Source organism: Amblyomma mixtum, chromosome 2 (genome assembly GCF_055824585.1).
Source record: "Amblyomma mixtum isolate Tamu chromosome 2, ASM5582458v1, whole genome shotgun sequence".
In the NCBI taxonomy this organism is placed as follows: Eukaryota; Metazoa; Arthropoda; class Arachnida; order Ixodida; family Ixodidae; genus Amblyomma; species Amblyomma mixtum.
In genome coordinates this window covers 262,727,347-262,753,063 of record NC_143013.1, presented here as the reverse complement: position 1 = coordinate 262,753,063, position 25,717 = coordinate 262,727,347, and the positions used below count along the sequence as shown (strand labels likewise).

At 44.8% G+C, this 25,717-nt stretch overlaps 2 protein-coding genes across 3 annotated transcripts; one reads left to right on the top strand and one right to left on the bottom strand.

Moving 5' to 3' along the window:
* Nucleotides 1-5,329, top strand: LOC149363814 (uncharacterized). The gene is made up of 2 exons (XM_089573750.1): nt 1-596; nt 3,679-5,329. The coding sequence occupies exon 2, from the start codon at nt 3,703-3,705 to the stop codon at nt 4,210-4,212; it is 510 nt and encodes a 169-aa protein (XP_089429876.1). The 5' UTR covers nt 1-596; nt 3,679-3,702; the 3' UTR covers nt 4,213-5,329.
* Nucleotides 5,304-25,706, bottom strand: LOC149363813 (contactin-1a). 2 transcript variants are annotated; one of them, XR_016289117.1, is made up of 7 exons: nt 25,597-25,706; nt 22,899-23,177; nt 20,805-20,995; nt 18,400-18,529; nt 16,205-16,342; nt 14,244-14,859; nt 5,304-14,174 (listed from the first exon to the last, which is right to left on the bottom strand). XR_016289117.1 is itself a non-coding variant. In XM_089573749.1 (6 exons), exons 1-6 carry the CDS (start codon nt 25,664-25,666, stop codon nt 14,675-14,677), a joined length of 993 nt encoding a protein of 330 aa, XP_089429875.1. In that variant the 5' UTR covers nt 25,667-25,706; the 3' UTR covers nt 5,304-14,674. The 2 variants fall into 2 exon arrangements, 1 of the variants encoding a protein (XP_089429875.1); XM_089573749.1 differs by having other exon boundaries at nt 5,304-14,859.
* Nucleotides 25,707-25,717: the final 11 nt, after the last annotated feature.

Sequence of the window (25,717 nt, the reverse complement as noted above, 5' to 3'; positions counted from 1 at the left end):
GGCGATGATGACTTGAGGATCTAGCAGTAAGGCGCGCCAGCCACAAGCGCTCTTTCGAGAAAACAAACTCTCCCCCTCGCACGAACACGAACCATACACACACCAAACGCGTACACACACGCGATGATGAACCGCACTGGCTCGCGCGTTGTATTTCTGTCGCGGCCACGTGAGACCGCCAAGATGCGGGGAAGAACGCTCCGTAAACGTGGTGCGTTCGCGTCGCACTGAAGAGCCAGCGGGCGCGTGCAGGCCATCTGGAAAACGGCGCCGCAGAAAGAGATCGCGGCTGCTGCTGCCGCCTTCTTGCCCGGGCCGCGCGTTTCCCAAATCGGATCGCCGCGGTGCGGCTTCTTTTTTTGGAACCGCTCCGAGTGGGCCGCGGGCTCTCCGCTACGTGGCGCCTGAACTCCGCTCTCGCACACCGCACGCCGTGGTTCCTGCTGCCGCTTCTCCTGCGAACCTACCTCGAGGTCTGCGCGCACCACCGAGCAGACCTCGGCACGGTTGTCCGGGAGAGGGGCATGCTGTCATCTTGCCCAAGTGCGCCGTCGACCGTTGCCCTGCGACCCTCCGTTGACCTTCTTCGATTGCGGGTGAGTACGCGCTAAGGCGCAGTATCACGTAGTTGTGCAGAAGGGTGGAGGGATGGTCCACTGCTATTTGTGTGCACCTCCTGCTGACCACATGCCGGTGTAAAGATCCCGATGGGAACTCTAATGGCATAGGCATTCGCAGCCCTGCATTTCTCATGAAGCATCGTATGGATACAATTAGCTTGTGCGTATACTGCCTTGTGGTGGTATAGTTCCTGGAGGCGTTTGAACTGTAAGCCCTCATTGCATGCCCAACGCGCGCTGTCCTCGAGGGCACGTATTTTGTCGCGCATATACTTTCCGCCCGAATGTGGTACACGCTTGGCCATTTACTACAAATAATTGAGACAAATATGTATATCTTTTGTAGACGTCGACACTGTATGGCTCACGAGCTGTGACTGCGTTCAAGTATTTTCTCAAAACTTATCATGATAAGCAAGCTGGAAAACGCCGCGCGGCACATGTGGAGGTGGTGAACGGATCGTATTATAGAACGTAGATGACTCAAGGTTTTCCCAGCATATCGGTTACCACGACTTTTACGACACTTCAACGCGGACAGCCCCGAGTATCGCGTCCGGGCAAGAGCATACAGAAGATGAACTTTGATGATACCAGTGATCGCCAAGTGTAGACTATAGCTAACCCAATCGATGCTACGAAAATATCCGCTCTTATTTCCGTGCAACAGCTGGTGCGGCTTGGACAAGCTGCGTTGCGCTATTCTTAGACGTCAGTCGCCATACCAAGCCGTCCGGTCTAGCCTGGCCCGAGACGAAACTTATCCACGACGATGGGTCGTTTCTTTGACGCAGGCCAAGTAACGTGATCAACTGTGCTGAACGCGGGTATGTTGAGCGTTACTTCTGTTTCTTGTCCAGCTGCACTAGTAAAGCAGAGACGGAAACTGAGTCGAGGCTATCAGGAAGTGAGGCTCCCACAGTAACAGCGGTTGGCCTTTGCTGACAAACGTCATTGGCTCTTTAATGCGTGTTTACACCTTGGCGACGCTTCACATATCCCTGTCGACTGTATCCATTACAGCTATGGTGCAGCAAACGTCATTGGCTCTTTAATGCGCGTTTACATCTTGGCGACGCTTCACATCCCTAGCTGTCGACTGGGGTATCTGTTACAGCCATGGTGCAGCGTCGTCGCTTTGGCGGACGCGGCTTTTGCGTCCGGCTGCTTTTAAAAACCCCTCTCTGCACATGGCAGTGTTTGTGGCTCAGCTCGAGCCAGTAAGCAGGCTGTGCACTTTCTTTTTCATTGTTCCTTCAGTGGCAACAATCGTTCGCGTCGGCGTTTTCAGTTTGGGGGAACGCGGGAAACCAGTGAGCGATGCTCTAGGCAAACCGTAACGAAGCACTGTGAATTTGCGTCTATTCCGCTGGTAGACCGATATCCGCACAGGCGGAAACTGACATTATTCAGACTTCTTTTTTTTTGTTCGGGATAGTGTCATACGATTCAGCATTTCATGCAGCATAAACTTACTAGTTAAATCCTAGCTAGCAGCAGGGATTCGAACCGGCCACCTATAAAATCGTATCATGCGCGGTTCGGGTGTCCACCAAGATAAGCGAGACTGTTACTGCGTCATTTCCTTTCCTAAAAAAAAAAAAAAAATCATTTTCGATTTGTCCAACGGGCAAGGCGTCGCGCCGAACCGGCGATGGCGTTCCGTGGACATCCTGGCAACGCTTCAACACGCTGTCGCGTTCCACTCCTGAAGGCGGAACCTTTAGCATACAGGCGCGGCCATAAGTAAACGGAGCACGCGTTCGCTTTCTCCATTGGTATTGAAGAAGCGTTGTTTGTCTACAAGAAAGCCTACCAACCTCCGCTACCAGCATGCGCGTACCACTGCTGGAAATTTCAACTAGATGAAGCGTGAAAAATATTCGAGACAGCTGCGTGCTCCGTCTACTTTTGTCCGCGCCTGTACGTAAGCGTCCTCCAATTTTTTAGAGCGCAGCTCTCTGGCACCCGTTTCTGCGTTTCGCGGTGTCGTCATCGTAACCAGCAGTGGACACCATAGTCGCGCTGCGCAATGGAGTGAGAGCTTGGAAGGCAGAGAGAAGGCGCATATAACTGCCCTCTTGGAACAGTGGGCACCTCAGTCGTGCTCTAAGCTACGTGGCGGTAGTGACAGGTGTGCGCTGCATGTGTTGGCATTGCCAGAAACGCGGCGCTGAAGGCCGTCGGTGTCCACTGTGTTCATTGGCGTTGGCGTTTTATACTCGGATCATTTTAAGGAAAGGAAGTGGCCATACCTGACTCGATGCGTTACTCTCGCATCAACCATTAACTGCCACCTGCCAGGGTGGCAGGATGGGTGGGGACTTTAATGTAGATATAAAGACAAGCAGGAATTTATTAAACTTTTGAGGGAAAACATAACACCTCCCATGGCTGTGACAAGCTGGCCAAACACTTGCATAGACCTCCTCTTTGAGAACCATGGCATTGGTGCAGCAAGTCGAGCATATATCTATATTTCTCCGACCACAAAGCTAGTGGCCATAACTGACTCGATGCGTTACTCTCGCATCAACCATTAACTGCCACCTGCCAGGGTGGCAGGATGGGTGGGGACTTTAATGTAGATATAAAGACAAGCAGGAATTTATTAAACTTTTGAGGGAAAACATAACACCGCCCATGGCTGTGACAAGCTGGCCAAACACTTGCATAGACCTCCTCTTTGAGAACCATGGCATTGGTGCAGCAAGTCGAGCATATATCTATATTTCTCCGACCACAAAGCTTCCTTCATGACAGTCAAGAACTGTTAGTGGAGCGTTTCTTGAAGAAGGAATACGTGTGAAAAATAACCAGTTGTCTGTAATTGTACATACATGTTTACTCTAATTCTTTGCCTCAATCTATCGAAAAGCTGGCACAGGATGAGCTGCGCTCAAATTTCGCATTAGGAAGTACCGTAATCGTGATCGGCAATTTTTTTTTTTACTCCGGTGGCCAGACGCAGGGTAAATTTTATGCACAACGCAACAATAAGACAACAGCTGTACGGCAGCAATGGCAGTGATACCGAGTCCCGCATTCTTCGTTGCAGGGCTGACGGCACCCCTCTCCGACCATGGCGATCCGACGCAAGAAGCCTGGCCAGCCGGCTCGCCCTCCCGACCACTGCGTGCAGCCTCAGTGCACGAAGACCAACCGCGTCTGCAAGAGCTACGTTCAGCCCAGCAACCAGTTTGCCGCGGCCAGCCCCAGGCTAAGGCAGCACCACAGGAACGAAACCAAAGAAATGCCCAAGTGCTCTCCTGCCGGTTCCTCGTTGCTGACGGAGAGTTCAGAACATTCAAGCCCCGCAGACTGCACCGAGCACAAGGGCGATGAAAACCGCTCCGAGAACCCAGCCTTAACGACGTGCAAAGGAGACGGCGTAACCGACGGCGACAACTGCCGCGGAAAAGGAAGCGAGCCCAAAGAAGGCAGTGCACCAGCAGAGGACAGTGTCTGCCGGTTGCAGAGCCGGCTACGCGACAACTGGTCCAAGTTGGTCACGGACAGGATCACCATGATGGCGTTCGCGCGCTCCCTCAAGGGCCACAAGTGCCCTACTTTCCTCTACTGTCAAAGTTGAAGTTGTGCATAATCCTAAAACATGCTTGTTTCTTGCACACAGGATTGACCATAGTATATATGTACAAAAAAAATTAGCAACAAAAACTTGTGTGCACTAGGTATATCGAAAAAAACCCAAAAAACATCCCTGTTGATCGTTTCAACATCAAGGAGATCAGTGCACTGGTGCGAGTGTGTCCGCTAAAACCTTTTTTCTATTTTTCTTGCTTTTCATATGTGGTGTGTATGCGTGCGAGCTGCCATGTGCATTTAACCCCCACAGATGTTCTTACGTCCTCACTGCACCAAATACTTACATGTACCCCTCCAAATACAGCATGCAGCGGAAAAAAATATGGTACAGGAAGTCTTTGAAGCCTCAAGATGCACTGCACTCATGTTAGTCCTTGCAGCACGCCCAGCTACTCTGCTCCACTAAGCAATGCTTGAAAGCATGGCCACACTCCATAGTAATGTGGCTTTCTTCAGGTTTTGTAGTGATAAACATGTACAGTGCTTATGAGCTTCAGTTGATGCTGATTAAATTTATATATAAATGGTGCACACCCGACAGCACTGCATTTGCTTGATAAGAAAACGCACATGTAATAGCGGTTGTTTTGAAACTTCCCTCAAACCGCATGTATCATCGATATTAAATGAAATGAACAACAGGAAAATTAAAATATGAACAGTAAAATGATCTTGGTTTAATCAAGATTAAATTTTTATGCAGCTGCCATTTTACATGCTGAAGCTTTCAAGCACTGCTACAATACGAGCTTGTGGCATGGAAGTTTGCCAGAGGCCAATAATTATTTTCATTTACTGTGCCCGAGTGTGGATGACCAAGAAAATGAACATATAAAGTTAAGTGTAACATAACTGTACTGCTGCTATGTCCAGTGTGTAATGTGCTCTAGCATAGGCGATGCTATGTTCGCGAGACTTTGCTTCCATGTTGTAACCAGTGCTAATTGTTGTTGGCAGCTAACAGTGCCAACTGAGGAGTGCTAGTCAATGAAAAGAAAACCTACTCAATAGACTATCATACAGTCTGTGTATTCTTTTCTTTTGTGTTGTGCTTTCAAAAATACTACAAGTAAAGAGTAAAAGGCAAAGTATTTTTATTACAATGAACTGAGTATGGCATCTTTCATATACTTGGCTTCACACATTCCTTCACATACATGCATCTTTCACTTGACGGCAACAAAAATGCTCACAACAATGCAGAAAGACTCGACTCTGGCCACCAACATCACGTGTAAAAAAAATGCGATAAACCAGTTTGTTACGCAAGAAGTGGCACAGAAATGGCAGCCAAGCTTGCCTGGCACATATTAACCACGCATACAGGCGCTGGCTACAGGTGCAATAAAAAAATAGCAGCACATGTTACATATGGCGAGGCAATCAATCTGAAAGCACCATTCGCACATAACGGGACACCACGATCACCACCATAATCACCACCACTATGTGAGATGTCCGTCGAGACAACAGCAAAACGATGAGCTGCAACTTCCTTATTACTACAAGCACAGAAACAGAACGCCAGCTTGTGCGTTTATTGCACTTAGCACGTCAATCCGCACTTTAAGTACGGATCTCGCCAAGAAACCTAGTGCAGATGAAGCATCTTTTGAAAGTGGATGTTAGTATGCCCTTGCCATAAGCACTTGTGAGCTCTGCTACTAAAGCGAACTAGCCTTTAGCTTTTGTCCAGGACTTCCATCTTGCAAGTCGCACAGACTTAGCGAATGCATTCAATCAAACTTAGCAGGATGGACAAGGCAACTCGTAGAGTGAGGAATGTGTCAAACAGGCTAGTAAGCAAAATGGAAAAATTGGTTGACACTCATGGTGAGAGATCACAGTGAACACTACTTTAGTAAAAGTAATTTCTTTTCACTCCCAGAAAGTAATATGTGCATAATGGCTGGAATAGGCCTGCACAGCTCTCGTGTTCTGGGTAGCAAGGAACAATATGGGACAAAACTTGCATCTCCTCTCCTCATGCCCATAAAAGGGAGAACGGGGGAGGGGGCACTTCCACCCACTACCCTTCCTGTGTGCATGCCTATGCTGACTGGGCCAGTCAAAAGATCAATGGCACAGATAGGTGCCTCCTCAACAGACTAAATATAATATGCAGAAGACAAGCAGCTTCGCAAATAAGGAAGCTTCCCAAGTACTTGTGCAACATTTCAGACGTTTATGAAATAAAATGTGCTCTGTTCCAAGCATTCTATTAATGCAGGAACTTGAACCTGCAATAAACACTGAAGTACCGGTAGCTGTGTGAGAGTACGGTCAGATTATACTGACTACTACTCGTAAAACCAAGGATTGTAATGCCCTTGTGTAGATGTTTGCATTGTCACTTCACAACCAAAGCAAAAAAGCAAAAAAGGCAGCATTAGAGATTAGGGTACAGTGATCTAAAAATGTGCTGGAAGTATTAACCCTTTAATCACCAGCCCCAAGCTGTACTTGTTATAAGAGATTGTACCAATATTGCCAATGATGAGTCACACTCATCCGGCCCCATGTTGCGGTGCTTCCACTGCCGAGATGAGTTATGGCCGGAAATTGCGTTCGTTGCAATTTTCAACACTAGAGGGCAGCAGTTGTCCACGAAAAACGCATTTTCCACCTTTACTGCATGTTCTAAGCCTGACAACAGTCAGTTTTGCCAGAAAGTGGCAAAACAATTTGGCAATTTTAATTTCATGGTTAAAAGGTGTAATTGATGTGCTTCCAGCTACTGCATGTCATTTAGCTGCCAGGTTAAGTCACTTATTTAAACCTGACGACAAAATTAAAACTAGTACTTCAGAATGTTACCCACACATTATGCTGCTGGTACAAGCCAAAAGCGAGCTGCTCTTTTTATGCAGGTATAGCAGAAATACGTGACTTATTTTATACACTGATTTGCAGCTTTCCAGTCGGTGGCTCAGTGGCTACGGCGCTCAGCTGCTGACCCGAAAGACGCGGGTTCGATCCCGGCCGTGGCGGCTGAATTTCTTGAAGGCGAAATTCTAGAGGCCCGTGTGCTGTGCGATGTCAGTGCACGTTAAAGAACCCCAGGTGGTCGAAATTTCCGGAGCCCTTTACTATGGCGTCTCTCATAGCCTCAGTTGCTTTGGGACGTTAAACCCCAATAAACCAAACCAAACCAAACCAGTAAAGTGTTCCCAAGCACAGTGGAAGGTCTCAAGTGTGGTATGGTGCTTCATAATGAAGCTTCGAGCAGCCCACTGTGAGCTATTTCACACAATGCACCTCATAAACTGGACAACACAGAAATGGCACAGTTAAAAGTTTCACCAGGTGTTGTCCCTGAATGGGAGAATAAGTTAGTTCAGCATAAACGTAACATTTTACAGCAAAACGACAACCTATATGTGCCATCTCTAAACAGGAGTAATAACAAAACACTACCGCGTGAAGCACAAGAAGTGTTAATCAAAAACGCAAGCTGATGAAACGAGGTTTGTTTTTTTAATCTGCAATGATTGTTAGGGCTAGAGTAAAGGGTGACACACAGATGTGTTGACAACACTGAATGTACAGCACCTGAACACCCAAATACTTGCTCGTCACTGACTGAACTAAAGTTCATGACCTGTACGACTCCAAACGAGACAAAAACTGATACCGATACCAAGACAAAAACCTGTTAAAAACAACGGAGGCAAGGAGCTGTATGAGAGACATCTGTGACCACACGCATAAAAAGGTAATCACTGTTATAATGAGCTGTCAAAATCATGTTACAGGATGTACCTCAGATGCACGGATCGTAAGCTGTGAAGAACTGTTTTCCAGCCTACATTTTGGCCCACTACGTTATAAACTTTCCTGTACATTGTAGGAAGGTACTGAAGTAGAAAAACCTGCACCACATCTATTACAAGACCTCTGGCTGCCTTATGTAAAGGAACATTTCAGTACAAGAAAAGTTTAGGCAGCAGCCAGTAGCAGGATTTTTTTTAGTGATGGCAATCCATTTTGAGTAAAATGTTACCTGTATGAGCTTAAGTCCAAATAAGAAATTTTTGCATCCATTTATGAGTGCGCATAAAAAAGCCATGACACTCTTCTCGGCTGCCAGCGCAGGGATGTTCAAATGCGAGAGAAAGTGTGAATGCAATGGACAGCTCACAAAAATGAACTCACAGTAATACAGCTGCCTAATTGCCATTATCCACCACCCTCCATTAATTCAACCTAGACGGGACCTATAAAATTAGTCCAAATCAAATGGTGTGCTACAAACTTGCTTTCAGTTAATCCTTCACTCACTAGAATTACTTGTGACTGTGGTTTTTCGCTGATGTAAGCTAGTTTCGAACGCCAACATGCAGTCTAAAGCATGGTTTTCATTGCTTTTGCATGTAGTGAACTATGCTAGGAGTTAAAAAATACCTTTACGACTTTTAAGCAGTAGTCAGCTACATGCTAGACATTACTGTTTCCATCATCGTCACTGCTGCTTCAATAACCCAGTGGTGTGGACGCTAAAGATCACTGGTCAGCGAATCGGAAACCATATGCAGCATTGTAGGTGCTTGAGACCGTGTTAGCAAATCAGGAACCAAGCTAGCAAAACTGTTTTCAGAACTAGCCAAGGTTAGTGCATCCCCAGAGAGGGCCAATGATTGGGCCAGCCAAGTGAATGGCAGAGCACTGACTAATCAATAATTGTTTCACATGTGAACATGTTACGATTTGGCCGCTAATTAACTACCACTAGGTGCTATTTCTCTATAATGTGCACACTGCTTTTCCCTCATCAATGATCCCTCAACCATGCTCTGCAGAAATCTCCCATACCTCCCATACCTCCCATACCCCATACCCCAAGGCCTACTGCGTCTGTTCATATATGGTTTTCAGTGGCTGCTACGCTTGGCGTGCATGGCACATGCAGTCCATAGACACTCTCCCTATAAGAGCAGGCACTACAACACAAATAGAAAACATCTCTGTTAACACCTTTAGCACAATCGGCAACAATTATAACCTCTCTACACAAAAAAGCAAGCTTTGGAACTTTTGCCCAAGTGTGAGTTGAAACAAATAGATGGATTAACTAACCTCGAATTAACAGAAGTCAAATGGTCCTAGTTACTCCAGCAAATTATGGACAAAAAGCTTTCAGCACAAGCTGGTGCAGCTATGCTACAACTGGGGCCCATCAGTTCTAGAAAACTGTTCTGTGCTAGAATCCTTACATCTGTCTAGCATTTTCAACTGAGCAAAGCACATGAAACTAAACATTTTTACTTTCACTGAGGGGCACAAAAAACCGTGCAAGGGCAACGACAGAAAATCATTCCAGAGACGGGTGCTCCTGTGCGTGCAGCAATAAAGCAATGATAATGATGTGCTGGACACTTTTACCCATGAAATGGAATGCAACTACTGAACACCTATGAATATAAATAGAGCATAACTACAACGATAATGTTACTTTGACTTGAAAAATGGCAACTTTGTTTTTTACTGAAGATCAACTGCTCACAGAACAGTCTTAAAACCCTTCCTCTTGGGACACACTACCTCCAAGAAATGCATTGAAATGCTAAAACTTTGCAAAGCAATGTCGAAGGAAGGACACCACTAATAAGCAGGAAATAGAATGGAAGAGCAGCAGAAGGTTTTTAAAATAAACTGTGGCCTGCATACAGCCACCTCTTCCTTCCCAAAGAGATTATTAGCATTGCGTTTAAATGCAACTCTTCCTTCACCAAGTACTCCAGTGCTGAAAACCAGCTTCAGCTCACAAGGGCACCCAAAAGAAGGAGGGGCTTTCCAGAAGCATGTCGACAAGAGGTTTTCATCCGCCACAAAGTTGGCACACACAATACGAACTGAAATTACATGAGATCATAGACAGCACTTTGCAAACTTTGTACAGCATAAGCAAGTCCACAAATTGCCAGCTGTGAGAAAAGAAGGGTTTTTAAGAGGTGTATAAGCAAGAACACATACACATATCCTTTAACGAAGCACTTTCAACACAGCTACCACGGGTAGGGAACAACACGGACAGGCTCCACAACTCAAACATAATATGTCCTACATAATTTTAAATGGTCCATCAGCGGCGCTGCCTGTTTGCCAATATGCCACACCAAAGGTCAAGTCTATCATAGTACTGACGCAATTTTCCTCGTGCTCACTGAAATTCTCAAAGTTGTGAGAGATCTTCGACATTACGTGAACTGTATGAACTGCCCGTAAAAAAAAAAAAAAAAAAACACAAATAGAAGTCTTGCTATAATAGTATGAAATGTTTCAATTTTAAGAGAGGGAGCCGCTGTGGTGGCTCAGTGGTTCTGGTGCTTGGCTGCTTACCAAAAAAATGCGAGTTCGATCCCCACTGCGGCAATCACATTTCGATAGAGGCAAAATCCTAAAGGCTCGTGTGTTGTGCGATGTCAGTGCACTTTAAAGAACCCCAGGTGGTTGAAATTTCCGGAGCCCTTCACTACGCCGCCTCTCATAGCTTTAGTCGCTTTAGGACATTAAAACCCCATAAACTCATTATATAAAGAGAGGACCTACAAAAAAAAAGTCGATAATCGAGGTTCTCCGATCCAGACATAAAATTCAGATGTGATTAAGCAATGGCGACATTATCCACCCACCCAATGGCAGCAAAGCATACACATTAAAAAAAGTATTCTATTGCAGTCCTACCCACAAGTGGTAAAATATGTTACATTTCTGGCATTAAAGGCACTGCAACGGCAACTAAAACATGAACTGATACTAGATACAACAGTGCCTGCCAGCCTTTCCCTGACTGCGAGTTTCTTGTAAATCTCTCTGCATACGACACCCCGTACAATTGTCACATGTGCACTACAAAACTTGTTTTGGCCACTACGGGTACCCTAAGACAACGGTCACACCTATGTTCATCTGCACGAGGTTCGTGCAGTCTGTACGCAGACTGCACCAGCAGCAGAGGTTGAGCACAGCTCTACTAAGCTGAACACCAAGAGTGCTAGCAGAGATGCTATGCCCTAGCGAGCCTTCCATGCCAGAAATCTATCAGAGCATCTCAATAGCATCACCAGACTTAAAAAGGCGTGTCTACAGGGCCTGTCACCACACTCACACCCTGCACGCCTCATTGTGATACCACTCTGTAAGGCAGAAGAAAGAATAATGGATCCGTGGCGTATACATGCAGTGGACGTGAAGTCGCGAGAAGCAAACTCCTTTGCAAAACTCAAAATTTGTTCATCCCTGTGGATATCAAAGCAAAAGCTTGCAAAATAGGAACTCAATGGGTCAGCTCCAGTAGGAGTATACTGATGAAATACGACAAAACATGACTAAGCCTCTTTCATTAGCGACAAGCAGCACTATGTTATCAACTGCCAAGCACTTTGCAGTTATGCATACTCTTAGCAACAGGAGACATTAGCTTTTTTTTTTTTTACTGTTGTCGTCAGTTTCCTTTTTGCTTAATAATCTTATTACTTATATAATGCAGTACAATCTTATATAATGCAGTACAAGCATGCACGGCATTGCAAGACAGGCTGCCATGAGAAAATTTCACACGACATGCCTGTGAAACTGCTAATTTTTCATGCACAGCCTTGCTCAGCTTATCTCCGCACAACAAGGCATTTTGCCGTCGTGCGGACACTGCAGTACTGCCAGATAGAGATGTTTTCTGCGATTTCTGCGTCATCCAAAGAACAATCCTTTTGAAATAATACAGACAAAGTTCTTCCGTGTTGGTGACAAGTGAAGTGATCACACATACAAAAAAAAAAAAAGAACTAAACATCCACAGAGAATAATTACAAGCCATCTTGTTTTAATCAGTTTTGTTTTGCTCAGCCTCAACGAGCAACTCCTCCACGATGACACAATCAACAAACTGCAGCATTGCTGATTATGTAAGCTCGGAAATCACGTACCTGAGTAGAAGTTTGTCTGCTCACGTCTCCGTTTTTCTTTTTTTTTAAACAGATGCTGCGATATCATGATTTCTGTGAACTTGCATGAGGATTACATGTTCGAACTGTTCACCAGCACACCAAAAATAATATTATAGGAAATTATACTTAATGCCTGCTACTGAAACTTGCTTGGTGGCATCTCGATAAGGGAACAAATTATATCCTTTGCTCCCGTTATTAAAATTTTATGTCCATAATCCTTTAAGGCTATAAAAGAACATGGAAACTATTTCGCACTAAGAATAAAAAAAAATTGGACCAGCAATGCATTCCTAAACTATACATGGTGGTTTTTAGGCAACCTGCAAATGATGAAATACCGTGTGACCAGACAGATTACTCACCAATAAGAGACGGAATAAGAAAAAAATGTGCCACATACTGCTTCTGGTAATAGCATGATACAACTCTTTGTCAACGAAACCGGCCGGTCCAACTTAGTACACGACAGGTGGACCGTGTATAATGGCAGTTAAAACTTCTGAATGCCGAGACATGATCAGTACCATTCCGTAGCTTTGTAGCAATAAGCCTAGGCTGCGAGACACCAGATAGGAAAATCAGCTACAAAAACACACCTGCTCTGTAACTAGGATAGCAGTGTGCAGTAAGCTATGAGACTTAACTACTTTCTGCACCTGCCATGCTGTTCGCACATCATAACTGCAAATACCTTCATGTACAGGTTGTTCAAGGTGACGTGAACCCATGTGGAATGCCCGACTCTAAGCAACTTAATCTGAGAGAACTACTCAGAAAGAAAATTTCATAAACTGTATTACATCCAGAAAATTTAAATTTTCTATAATTAAGATAACAGTGGTATTTATGCTGTCTTGTGTACAGAGAACAAGAACTAGCCGCTCAATGCCTCCATTCCTCTGAACAAAACTCGTAACTGCACTAGTGCAACAATTTAAAAAGCAAACGTTGCAATACAGCTGTCCCAGGAAAAACACTCGCTAGCTGCCACGCAGTCAGATGGAAGGAACGCTTTGCATAATTTAAGACAGTGCCTGAAAAGTCCCACATCCGGTAGGAACAGCCGAGTACTCAAGGAGGAAACTTGAGAGCTATCAAAAGCATCCCACACTCCTGCCTTGCAGATAGATCCACTGCTCAGTGAAGCAAAATCTCACTGAAGTGCAATCAGTGCACACCACTGCTCTGCTTCGCATTACGGTTCAATCCTGACTAAACAGGCGGCAGAACGCGTGTCAGCTTTGTTCTGGTCACAAAGCATGCCAAGTTATAGTTGATGAATATGCTTTTCATGATATAGAAAGCAATGCGAAGGCACAGTTCAAGTAAAGAAGCATCATACTGATTTTATATGATGCACAAAAATAAACCTGAACTCATCTGATCAAGATTTCAGCGAGAAGGATAAACTAGGCTTTATCGGAATGAACTGATTTGCCAACCAATAATAAGCTCTTTCTACTAATAGCTGTTAACGAAGTTTTCCGCCATATGTAAACTTTTCCTGTCTTGTGCAGCTCTTCTATTCTAGTTTACCAAGCAACTGCAATTTGCAAGAGCTAGTCAGGAAGCATTGGCTTCACCTGAAGCTACGCAGTAGTAGGCGGTGAGCATAAAGTTCAGCACTCATTGACTTGACAGACAGAGAAAATGCCCATGCAATGGTCTTGCTATTGATCATTAATGTTAAGGTCAGGGGAGCACTTCACAATTAAAGCAGTAAAAAAATTGCGGACACACTTCTGAAAAGGAGGGCATAACACAGCCACAGCTCTCGAGGGAAAAACCGCACGACAGTAAACAAAAGAGGAATGCACAATGGGGCTGCACACTAACCGGCCAGCACAGACTTACGTGGACCAAGTGGCACAAACCGACGACAGCTGCAAGTGCTCCGCAGAACCTCAACCATGACTGGCGCTGTCCCCTTTGCGTCTTCACACTTCAACGCTGCCTCGACGAATAACGCTGGTCAAATGTCCCTTAGGAGCAACAAACACTACAAAACAGAACAAAAAAGAAATGAAAGCTTTGATAAAACCACGCATCCCTTATCTACAGAACTTGCCTTAGACGTGGACCTGTGCAAGCCAAATGAAGACGAGGTCCGTCCAATCCAATCCATGCGAGTTGGTTGATGACAGTAATACGACGTTTTACGAGCATAGAAAAAGATCCGAGGAACATTGTACTCTTTGCACTTCAGTAGTCTGTTCGGACTCCTGTTGAAACCAGAGAGTTGGGGCACTGCAAAGATGCCGGAAGTTGACTGGCCAAGCCACACAGACGACGGAGATCCTCTGCTGCTCCGGCATGGCATGGCGCGGAAAACTAGAGCAGCGGGTCTAGAAATAAGCAAGTCTGATGCTGCACATTGCACTGCTCACAGGTGCGGGAACTTCCTGGCAACCTGGACTAAGCTCTGGCACTTTACAGGTCGCTCTGGCTCTCACTGACTGTGCTGCTAGACATGCTGGACCGGCGTTGTCTACTCGGCCGTCACACGTGCGATGGACGCACCACCGAGTTGTTGTTGGTTCTGACTGCACGCTCGTTGTTGTCGTTGCAGTCGGGACGATCGAGGAGAAAGCTTTCCTCCAGGTCAACCTCAAAGCCGGGGTTGGCAACAATGTGGGGCACAGCTGACGATTCCTCTTCCTCTTCCACTTCGTCCTGAAGCTCCTCTGCAGGAAATTACTTTACTCAGCCTCAGTCACACACTCGTGCCCACATGCAAAAATACACACAATTCCATTTTATGTCGTTCTGGACCGTAAACTTGGACCAGCACCTATTGCATCTGCCGTGAGAAGCTGGAGCAAGTAACCTGCAGCATGCAGAGAATGGCAGGGTCAACTGCTCCACCTCATTCAACCAGATGGCACTGCCAGTCTCGTTTACTGGTGGCTCACACCTGCTGCTGTTTTTGACACCGTTCTGTGTGACTAGTTTCCCCAGAACCGCAACTTTTCATTGACTTCAGGCAGCACATGCTGGTATGTACTAATGCCAAATGCATCAAGTAAAAGAGTCTGTGAAATTGTATCCTTACGCACAATACAGGTACAGCTGAACCTCCATTATGCGTCCCCCGTTCATGCGATTTCCGTATTTTACGACGAACTGGAGTGGCCCGAATCCACCATAGGGATAATGCGTTAAAAGCCTAGATTCTATGACAAAAAATTATGCACACACCACTTCATACGACTTCTGGCGGCTTCATACGACTTCATACGACTTCTAAAAACAAACAAACATGAATGCTGTCTAAACAGCTGCCATCCAGTGTTCTTGTTTGTCCTTTTACTAATTCACGCTTCTGCGCAGCTGCCTGCAACTTGCGCAGAAACGCAAGCGAGTAAAAAGACAAACAGGAACACTGGCTGGCAGCTGTTTGGACAATGTTCGTACTTTGACAGAGATGCCCACTGAGCCAGTTTAGAGCCTGATTAAATGGTTTTTTTTTTTTTGGTTTTGTGGGGTTTAACGTCCCAAAGCGACTAAGGCTATGAGAGACGCCGTAGTGAAGGGCTGCGGAAATTTCGACCCCCTGGGGTTCTTTAACGTGCACTGACATCGCACAATACACGGGCCTCTAGAATTTCTCCTCCAAAGAAATTCTAGCCGCCGCGGCCGGGATCGAACCCGCGTCTTTTGGGTCAGCAGCCGAGCACCATAGCCACTGAGCCACCACGGCGGCCCTGATTAAATGCATGTCATTTCTAGATATTTTTTTTATGCGGGGGGGGGGGGGGGGGAGAGAGAGAGAGAGAGATTTTAGCTAACATCCCTCCCAACCCCCTAAAAAAAAAAAAAATTGCAATTGCAATTGCGTGTTTAAATTGGCTAAATGTGTAATGTCCTTCCCACTGCAATGAACCGAAACAAGGTCCAGACAGTTTCTGTTTGATCCTTGACAAATAATTTTCAGCTGAACACGAGATGCTACCATACGGGTTTGTTTAGATAGAGCTAGTTACTGAACCCTGCAAGGCTACTTAAGTGCCTTGAATTGAAGGAACGCACCGTGCCGGCCTTCCTTGTAGATAAGCAAGCAGCTGAGGCAGGAGAGAATGAGGATGGTGCCCATCACCATGGACACAGCCACCATCCATGCTGCCGTGCTGAAGTCGTCTCCACCAGCAAACATCTTCTGCACGACCTCTGCACAAAGACGCCAAGGGAGGGTGCGGAAAATACAATGCAGCATAGCTGAATGCTTGTACACTGTGCCCCATTCCTCTGCAACATCACGTAGTATTAGGTGGTGCACTGAGAAAGAAAAAAAAAAATTGCGAAAAGGAATGCTAAGTGCTGGGTTTAGGATGCGATTCTCATGTCTACGTATGTCACTATAGTCATAAACCTCCAATAACCAAATCACTGGAAAAGGCAGCAGTTTTTCGTTACTGTGAGAATTATCCTGCAGCACACTACAGCAGATGCAAAAGGAAGGCACAGATTGACAAGCACACAAGGAAGCACACAACAATCAAATTGGTTTGGTTTGGTTTATGGGGTTTAACGTCCCAAAGCAACTCAGGCTATGAGAGACGCCGTAGTGAAGGGCTCCGGAGTAATTTCGACCACCTGGGGTTCTTTAACGTGCACAGACATCGCACAGTAAGTACACTGGCAGAGTATGTGAGCAGCTGGCAGATGCAGAGAAGTGCCCACGAGATACAGTACCATCAGTTACTGCTGGATGATCACATGACACTACTGATGAGCAGATACTGGAGAGTAACAAGGATCGTTGCCTTATATAATATCAAGTGCCCTCACTCACGGGTCTCGGGAGGTGCCATCAACAGCAGAGAGACGCAACAGCAGCCTTGGCCACGGTGATCACCATGTGTGATGGAATTTGATGCAGGCATTGCTGCTATCTTTTACAGACGACAGACAGGCAAAAGAGTAACCTTGAAGTGGTCTTTTTAGGGGCCACTAAACATCTAAATTGGATCAAACTAACTCTCAATGAACTTAAACTAGGCCTGGCATCAACAACTTTAGGTTTAAGCACCAGGCTCAGGTGATGAATTTTTCAGCTTTTTTTACAACTTTTGCTTTTAATTTTCTTCTACCCACTATCCTATTAAACCACATCATGGATTCTTTTTCAACTTCACAGGAAACATTTTTGTGAACCCCTGCCTCCCATTATCCAAAACACACACAAAAAAAGCGAAGTGTTTATAAAGCAAAAGTATGAGAAGAATTTACAGGACATTTATTTTCAATGACTAAACCATAAAAGTTCATGACGTTTATTACTACAGCTTTTTTTATGTATTCTGATCACAGTATTACTACAATGTATATATACTAAAAAGTATGCTACAAAGTATTTATTCCACCAGCCAACCTTTTGTCTGTTTTTACCATTTTAATTTTTTTTAAAGAATATTTTACCTTGCCTAGTGAATGCACCCCTAAATTTTGATATATTTTTGGGAAAAAAAGTTTGTTCATCAAGTGCGTAAATATGATATCTGCTTGGATACAACTATAATATAAACCAAGCTTCATCAGGGCAAATAACTTGTAAACATGGCAAATCTCAATTTAAAAACAACCATGACAGTTTATGTCGTTTTTGTTGCTGCCATTGTACGCCAGTTTGTGCTGCTGCTGCTCATAATTATACCGATACCCCAGTTTTCTTACCCCTCTTTTTAATTTTAATTTAGCTTCCTCTGTGGCTCAGTGGTAATGGTGCTCGGGTGCTGACCTGAAAGATGCGTGTTCGACCCCAGCTGCGGTGGTCACATTTTGATGGAGGCGAAATGCTAGAGGCTGATATACTGTGCGATGTCTGTGCACATTAAAGAACCTCAGGTGGTCAAAACTATTCAAAGCCCTTCACTGTGGCATCGCTCATAGCCTGAGTCACTTTGGGATGTCAAACCCCACAAGCCAAAATGAACCATCCCCCTCTTAATTTACTACTTTGCTCCTAATAACTCATACTACTTGTAATTTTTTTGCTCCTACTCCTAATTTATTCCTCTTAATTTATAGCTATCCACGCCAGTACCACCTGTGATAGAAGAAGCAAAAGAAGAAGAACTTTATCAGAGAATAGAAGCCTTATGAGACACCTTATGCTCAGAGTCTTTGTTTCATTGTTTTAGTCTTCGTGCTGTCACAGTGCTTGTAGCTTCAGTAACTACGACTAGAAAAACAAGCCCCATCAAGGGCACAACTGGTTAACACACCTGCTGGGTCGAGTGGCTTAGAGGTGGAGGCATACACGGTGGTGGCCTCACCGGGGCCCAGGCGGTTGGAGGCCCACATGCGGAACATGTACGGGGTGCCCGGCTCCAGGTGGTACACAAAGAACTGCCTCTGCACGGGACACCACCCAGGGGACGGCATAAATGTCAGCAATAACCTGCAGCTCTCATAATACTGAGTGCGCTAACAAGTATGAAATATGAATCACCCTCCTTCACAAATCAAAAGAAAGCCCTTACACTGCTTACAACTTTTCTGAGAGCAGCAACAACCGCACGAATGAAACAGCTTGCAACTCCAGCCTCAGAGAATGCTGCTCTCAAATTATGCAGGGGTGGTGAAACAGAGCATGCACCCTATTTCTTGTTCAAGAAGGCTGGAAACAAACTTCCATAATTAACGCTAACTTTTCAAGCAACAACTTACACCGCACCTGTACTGAGAAAATCTTTTATAGCATGGTTTCACGGCCACATAACAGCAATGCTGTTGCTATGCAGCCCTACCGGGTGCCTAGAAAAGCAAGTAAGCAGGCAAGTGCAGCAACCAAGCTTCCAGCATGCTCCTGAGAAAGCAAAGTTTGCACACTTCTTATTCTGAATCTTACTCATGCACTAGTAGTGGCTGCTTACGGTATCATGTACGAAAGTGACAATCACGTCTCTGTGTAAAGCACCTTTCAAATTAGCTTTTGGAAAATTACCATGTAGTGACGCTTTAATGTTAAACCAGACATTGAAATGTCAGCACATCATTGCCATTAAAAGACATCTTCCAATTTTATAAACTACTGAAGGTCATTGCTTTGTAACAAGGCCTAATCAAAACAATGGTAAGGGCAACAAAACTAAATTCACAGCAGCTTTATTTCTGCTGGCAATAACTGCAGCGAAGAGACAAGACTAAGCCCGAAAAACAGAGAAAAGCTTCTTGCAGCATGCGAAATGTTAGTTTCATTCAATGGTGGAGCAGCGAATGTGTCCAAATATTCAAGCTTATTTGGAAAACATGATAGCAACTTAAACCTCATCTGTTACTAGACAGTAAACGAATTGCTTAGTCTGAATCTGAAGTGAGTACAGGTTAAAATGGACAAGGACATCAAGCTTTGGGTAGAAATGTTCGACTCATTAGCCGTACGACATAGTGTAGGTGATTTCGATGCTGAACTGTCATACATCGTGCATAGCTGAGAAACCAAAAGAAAAGAATGAATAAAGGACACAAAGTGGGCAGTGCAGCAACATGCAACATTCAGTTATGCGCAAAACATATAGCTTCAACCAAGCTGGTTTTTCTTGTCTTCATACTAGTCCTGCAAACACCAGCTGAATAAATTGCACTGAATGGTTCATGCACTGTCTCCCTTCACGACGTTATTGGTTTAGTGTAACACTAAGAAAATTCCACGGTGTGTGGGCATAAGGCCACTGAAATGTTTGATGGACATCTTCAACCTGCCTACAAAACGAATACAGTGGTGCCTCGTTAATACAAGCACTTTGGTTTCTGAGCAGAATTTTCCATAAAGCGAGTCGTCTGTGATAACAAATTGTGAAAAAAAAAATATTCAGAAAAAAAAAACCACTACGATAAGTGTGTGCTTCTGTGCATCGTGGTGGCCGGTGAAGTTGACATAAGTTAGATACAATTTTGAAAGCTGCAAGCCAATTATCCTCGACACCATTAAGATTGAAATAATGCAGTGCAGATTCATATGCTTAAAGGTCTATGCATAATATGCTTGACTGTGTGTCATGGCTACATGACCTAGCTCCTAGTATGACCGTTCACACCCCACGACCCAGTCGGCTGACTGCTGCTAAATTCGGCTTTCTACGTAGCACAAACTGCAGACAGTTTTCTCCACAGCCATTCGTGCAATATGGTAAATGCATAAAGGATGTCGACTCAAAAACTTGGCAAAGTAAAGCATGAAATAAAAAGCAAAGGGCCACTGCTTATTCATTTTGACTTTTCCACTACATTCCTCAGGTGACCTGCACACAAAACGCAGAAAACGACACATCTGGTCGCAGTCGTAGAGATTTCGTTCTCATCACGCTCCATATTAATGGCACAAAAATGCATGGCGACTAATGGGACCTCGTCATTTTCCACCTGTCCATTGTCCAGACAGCGAGTTTATATATTAATGAGGCTTAAATACATAATAAAAGTTTGGTCTGAAGAAAACTGTCCATAATTTGAGTTGGCCATATAATCAGGGGTCGTATTAATGAAGCTCGACTGTATAACAGATACTCGGATACTTTGAAACAGAACGTACTTTGAGAAGCCTAAATGCATAAAAGCAACACAAGGAGTCTAGAATGGTTGACAAAGCGGCCGCTGTGAAGATATCCCGTGTTTCCCCAGTGCTCACAGCGGCAGGACTGATGTGCACAGGCAAGTAGTGATGTGCTGCTGCTGAGCTGTTGACAGGGGCCTCGGCAGCTTGGTAGGCCAAAGTGAAGTGGGAAATGGGGTAGCCTCCGTCGCTGGTGACGTGCCACCTCACGGTGGCTACCACACTTGACGGATGGACCGTTACGTTCGACAGGCGCCCAGGAGGAGCTGGATAAAGGCAGTGCAAAAAGTTAGAAGTGGTTGATATGCACACGAATTCAAAAGCTATGCAGCTCTCCTTTGAAAGCACAGAACTTTAATTTGGAAGTTACAATATGACTATTTTTTTTTGCGGCGTACATAGAGTGATATCTGCTCCCCCAATAAGGCCAAAGACTTAGTCAGGACCTCGCCTTACAAGAAAACCCAGTAACTGCTCATATAAAGGGAAAAAAATGAAACATAAAATGAAATGACCACCCAGAAAAGGCATTATATAGACACTGACATCACCCACGGCTAAACCAAGCTATAATTATGAGAGAAGCAGTTCATACCACTAGTAATTTTTAGTGCACACTTATAGTAGCTATAGTTTGAAACACTCAAGTGTCAAGAGCAGTGTCTGAGTGAATGCATTTGTCACAAGCGCTGCATACTGAGCCCAGGAACTATCATCAGGTCCCTGGAAATTGCATACTTCGCACAAGGTCAACGCACCCTGTGCTAAACACAGCACAAGAATATACAGGAGGGGAACTCCCCTTTTCAGTGTTTTGCAACAGTGTTAGGGACACCTTGAGTGGCTAGCAGGGAGTGCACGGAATTTTTATGAAAATATTTCAAGTACTTTTTAAGGATTTCAAGGGCATCAGAGGTCAATATTCAAGAAAGGTTCAAAGAAAACTTATTCACATACAGAACTGTGAACTTCCTATCGGGAAGAATTATTTATGCTACAGCAGCTGCGAATTAAAAAATTCTTCGTCTTCAACTTTGCAGCTGACAAAAAAAAGACAAAAAAAAAAACCAAATCATTCCTCCCCTTTCCTCTTTTTCGAAATAGTTTGCCAGCTCAAGGAAATACCTCAGACTACTCAAGAGTTCAATTGCAATTTGTGCATTTCCTCAAGCCGTAATTAACTTGGCTTTCATTTCTTTCAGCTTTTGCATCAATCACTAGCAGCAGCTCACTTTCCTGTACTTCAGCCAACACCAAAGGACAAACATCTGGTCAAGTTTTCCAAATAAACTCCTAAACACCCTATTCTCTGGTGACAAAATGAGAGTAACTGTCCCAAAAAAGCACTAAGTAGCTACCACGTTTTCATTGAAAACCCATGGTAACATCACAGCCTTTTCCTACATAATTCGGCAACCGCTAGGCAGGTGATATCGATAAACTTTTGAAAGATGACATACTTTGCTTGTTGGGAGCCATTTACATCTGATCTAACCCAGCGGTAACATGCACTGTGCTCCGGCCAAGCAGGATGGAACTTTTTTCCCCTATCACATCCAAGCCTTCAGCCTCACATAAAAGTGTCTCACACCTGTGTTGTTGACTTGTACCTATCCTCAAAGTTTGCCACCCATTATGACATTTTTTTCTCCTTCCTAACCTCCCTCAAACACTAGGCTACAGGAATTTGCCTTCGTCTAAACCCCGTGCCCTTCCAGTGATTAAATTCTCGCTCTCTCTGCCAAAACAACTTGCATGACGCACAGCAAGAATGCTGACAACATGCACGACCTGCTCTGGCAAAGGTCACAATAAGAAGACCGCGTTTAAGAAGGCGCTAACGAATTTGAAACCAAAACTTAAAGGCACAACCTATGCTTCACAGCAGTCGTGATACACACCTTTCACGCATATAGCAGGCATGTTTAGGAAACAGCGCTCCTCCAACAGCCATGTGCAGCATAAGCACTTTGCACTCAGCACCACTGTGTACCCATTACATCTGTGCCTTTATCAATGCCTCTTTCTGATGGAACATTATCTGGTTACCTCTATTTGAACTCTAGGCACATGGGTAGGCTCACCCCGAGCATATTCCTACCTTGTTGTAGCAAGCTACCTACTGAACATGCAACGCATTTTTGTCACGAGCTTTTAGAGCGCACTCACTGCGAATGACAAGCTGAGCACTGGTTCGGGGATGTGGAGTGTCCAGGTAGCAGGAGTAGTTCCCCGCATCAGACAGCAAGAGTCCCGATGACACCAGGTCCCCGCGGTACTCGTACACAGTCCAGCTGAGCTCGGGCCCCAGGCCACGGCCGTCTTTCAGCCAAAGGACACGCTGCGCCTGCTGCTGGTGCCTACTAACGTTGCACTGTAGCGTGAGGCGTGAGCCTAGGTCTCCCTCAATGAGGCTTGGCAGCCCGGCTGCAAAGTGGTGATACGAGGCTGCGGGCCAAAAGAGGAAAGTGCAGCAGTGAATGTCACAGCACCATGCAGGGCTTGAACATGGTTCTTGAACCAGGAGCCTTCATCCCCAGCAATAAACCTTAGCAGTACTTTCATTCTTGACCAAGAAGAAATATGGCAAGGTGCGTAACAGCAAAGGGAACACAGCAAAAGGCAAGTAAGGGGGCATTTTCCCAGGTGTGTGGTTCTGTTTTGTTTGTTTTAATATGATAGGCTTATTATTAAAAATAATTAAAATAAATTATCCTTAGCCACTTAAGGCTGGTGTTTTGAGTCAACACAGGGCTCCCAGTGCATTCAAGTGCACATGCTGATTCCATATTTGGCCTTGAGGGCACTGTCAGGAGACTATCCTAAGCATGCTGAAAATTAGTCAGCAGAGTAGTATGAGCAACGTTCTCAGTGGCAAGGCCATCGCAGAAGCATTTATGGTGCACGAGAAGACAGCAGCTTCAGAACTGTGTCAGAAAGAGCTAGTGGCAGTGTTGTTTTTCAGTCCTTATCAATGCACTCCATGACCATGAGATGTCAAGTGAAGCCGACAGCAAGACTACTTGCCCACAGATTCCTTTTTCCAAGCCCAATTTCACTAATGTATGGTGTGGAATATGGCACCAGAGAATTACAAAAAAGAGACTATTTTGTTGCTAAATACTTTGTCACCAAAATGCTACTCAAGGAAGGTCCAATCATTAGTGCTTCCAAGTTAGCAGACACATAAGTACATGTAAAAGGCCACTTCTCCAGCACATACGTGTCACAAACGCAATCTTTGTTGACATGCACGCTTTGCTTACCGTAGCAGTCATATGAGAGGTGCGCTGTTGGCAAAAATATCATTGTTAGTGCCGCTGTTAGCTATAGCAGCTGAAACTCCAGTGGACAACTCTCGCAAACTTCACTTTATTTAAGGGGGTTCTGCACTACCTACATTACTATTACATAATAAGTATGTCATCAACCTGTTTTGGAGATCTGCTTGTGACAGTCGGATAACGCTAGTGTTTACTTCTCACGATATTTAAGGCATTTCTTGATACCACCACCACACTTTGATTTCATCTTTTTATTTTGGTCCACATTACAGAAAAATTATTAAATGTGGAATGCAGGACTCAACACCACCGAATTCTGCATAAGTGCAATCGCAATCTCCCAACAGCGTCACTAGTAAGTTGCTCTGTCAATGTAAGCAACGCAAGCTATGTTTACCTGCCAATAGCAATTTCCTCCTGCAATGCACACAAGTGTACATACATATTCACTTCTCTCTTTACAATGGGACTATTTCTGTAATGTGTGGAATACAAACTTGAACAACGGCACAACCATGAGGTCCTGTCCTTTCTTTCTATCGCTCCTCTCTATTCCCCTCCCTGCCCTACACCTGTCCCTTTTATTTGCGCTAGCCGCAGCTCAGGTGCTTCAAATTTCGACAGCAGATGCCGCGGCTAGCAACATCTTTTCTTTCCGTTTTATTTTGTTTTTCAATAAAACCAGTATTAATAATAACGTCATGAAAAATTCCACGCGCAATGAGTGCGACTCATAACGTTGGTTCGTGCTCTGAAACTACGATCACAGTGTACTAGAAAGTATTCTAGTACACTGTAACTACGATCACAGGAGCTCCAACAAAGCGAAGTCTTTCGAATTCGCTCCTCCGGAAATACCGAGGCGCAATAAAACAAATGCCATTAAGATTTCCGAAAGAAACGGAGTCCCAAGACACACAGCCTCACAGTTTTGGCACAAACTCCTTTCGATCAGCATGGTGGGCCAAACCATTAGCTTAGTGGTTACCACGGGTTATGCTACAAGCTCTGCGGAGGTTTTTCTAAACAATGAGCTAGTCAAAACATTGACCAGCAAGTGAAAACGTGATCGCTGGAAGCAAAAGCATCACACTGCAAGAGCGACGAAAACAATTGGCGATTCTCGGAAAAATATGCAATAAAAAGTCCACGAAGAAATAAACAAGGTATACGCTCGTGACGTCGCCTGTAGAAAGACAGAAACACAGTTTTTGCTGGTTTTTGACCATAATAATTCGAGAGCACAGAATACGTTCCGCCCGGACTTACCCGAAGAAACCCTTTGCATCCTCTCCTAAATGAATTAGCTGTCGCAGCGTTATTTATAAGGCGGCTCTCTGCGTGGCTAAAAGCCACGCAGAGTGTATTATTGCGACAGTGTATTATTTCATCGCGTTTTAAAATCGAACTTTGAGTTTAATTCCACAAATACAGAGGATACAGCGCTCAATCAGAAAGCGGAGGACTCAGCACTGGCATTTGACAGCTAAGTGAAAGCGATAGGGCGGTGAACAAGATGCGCGCCAACCGATCACTCTGGGCTCAAGAACGTGAGGCGAAGCAGAAGAAGTGTGTCTACGCACCTTCCAAAAACACATCATTCAAGGATAAAATCAGCAATAAGGAATTATGCAAGATTTTTCCGAACATCATAAGTTGCTAAGAGTCCATTTCGGCCATGTTGAAGATCCGCGCACTGATCCC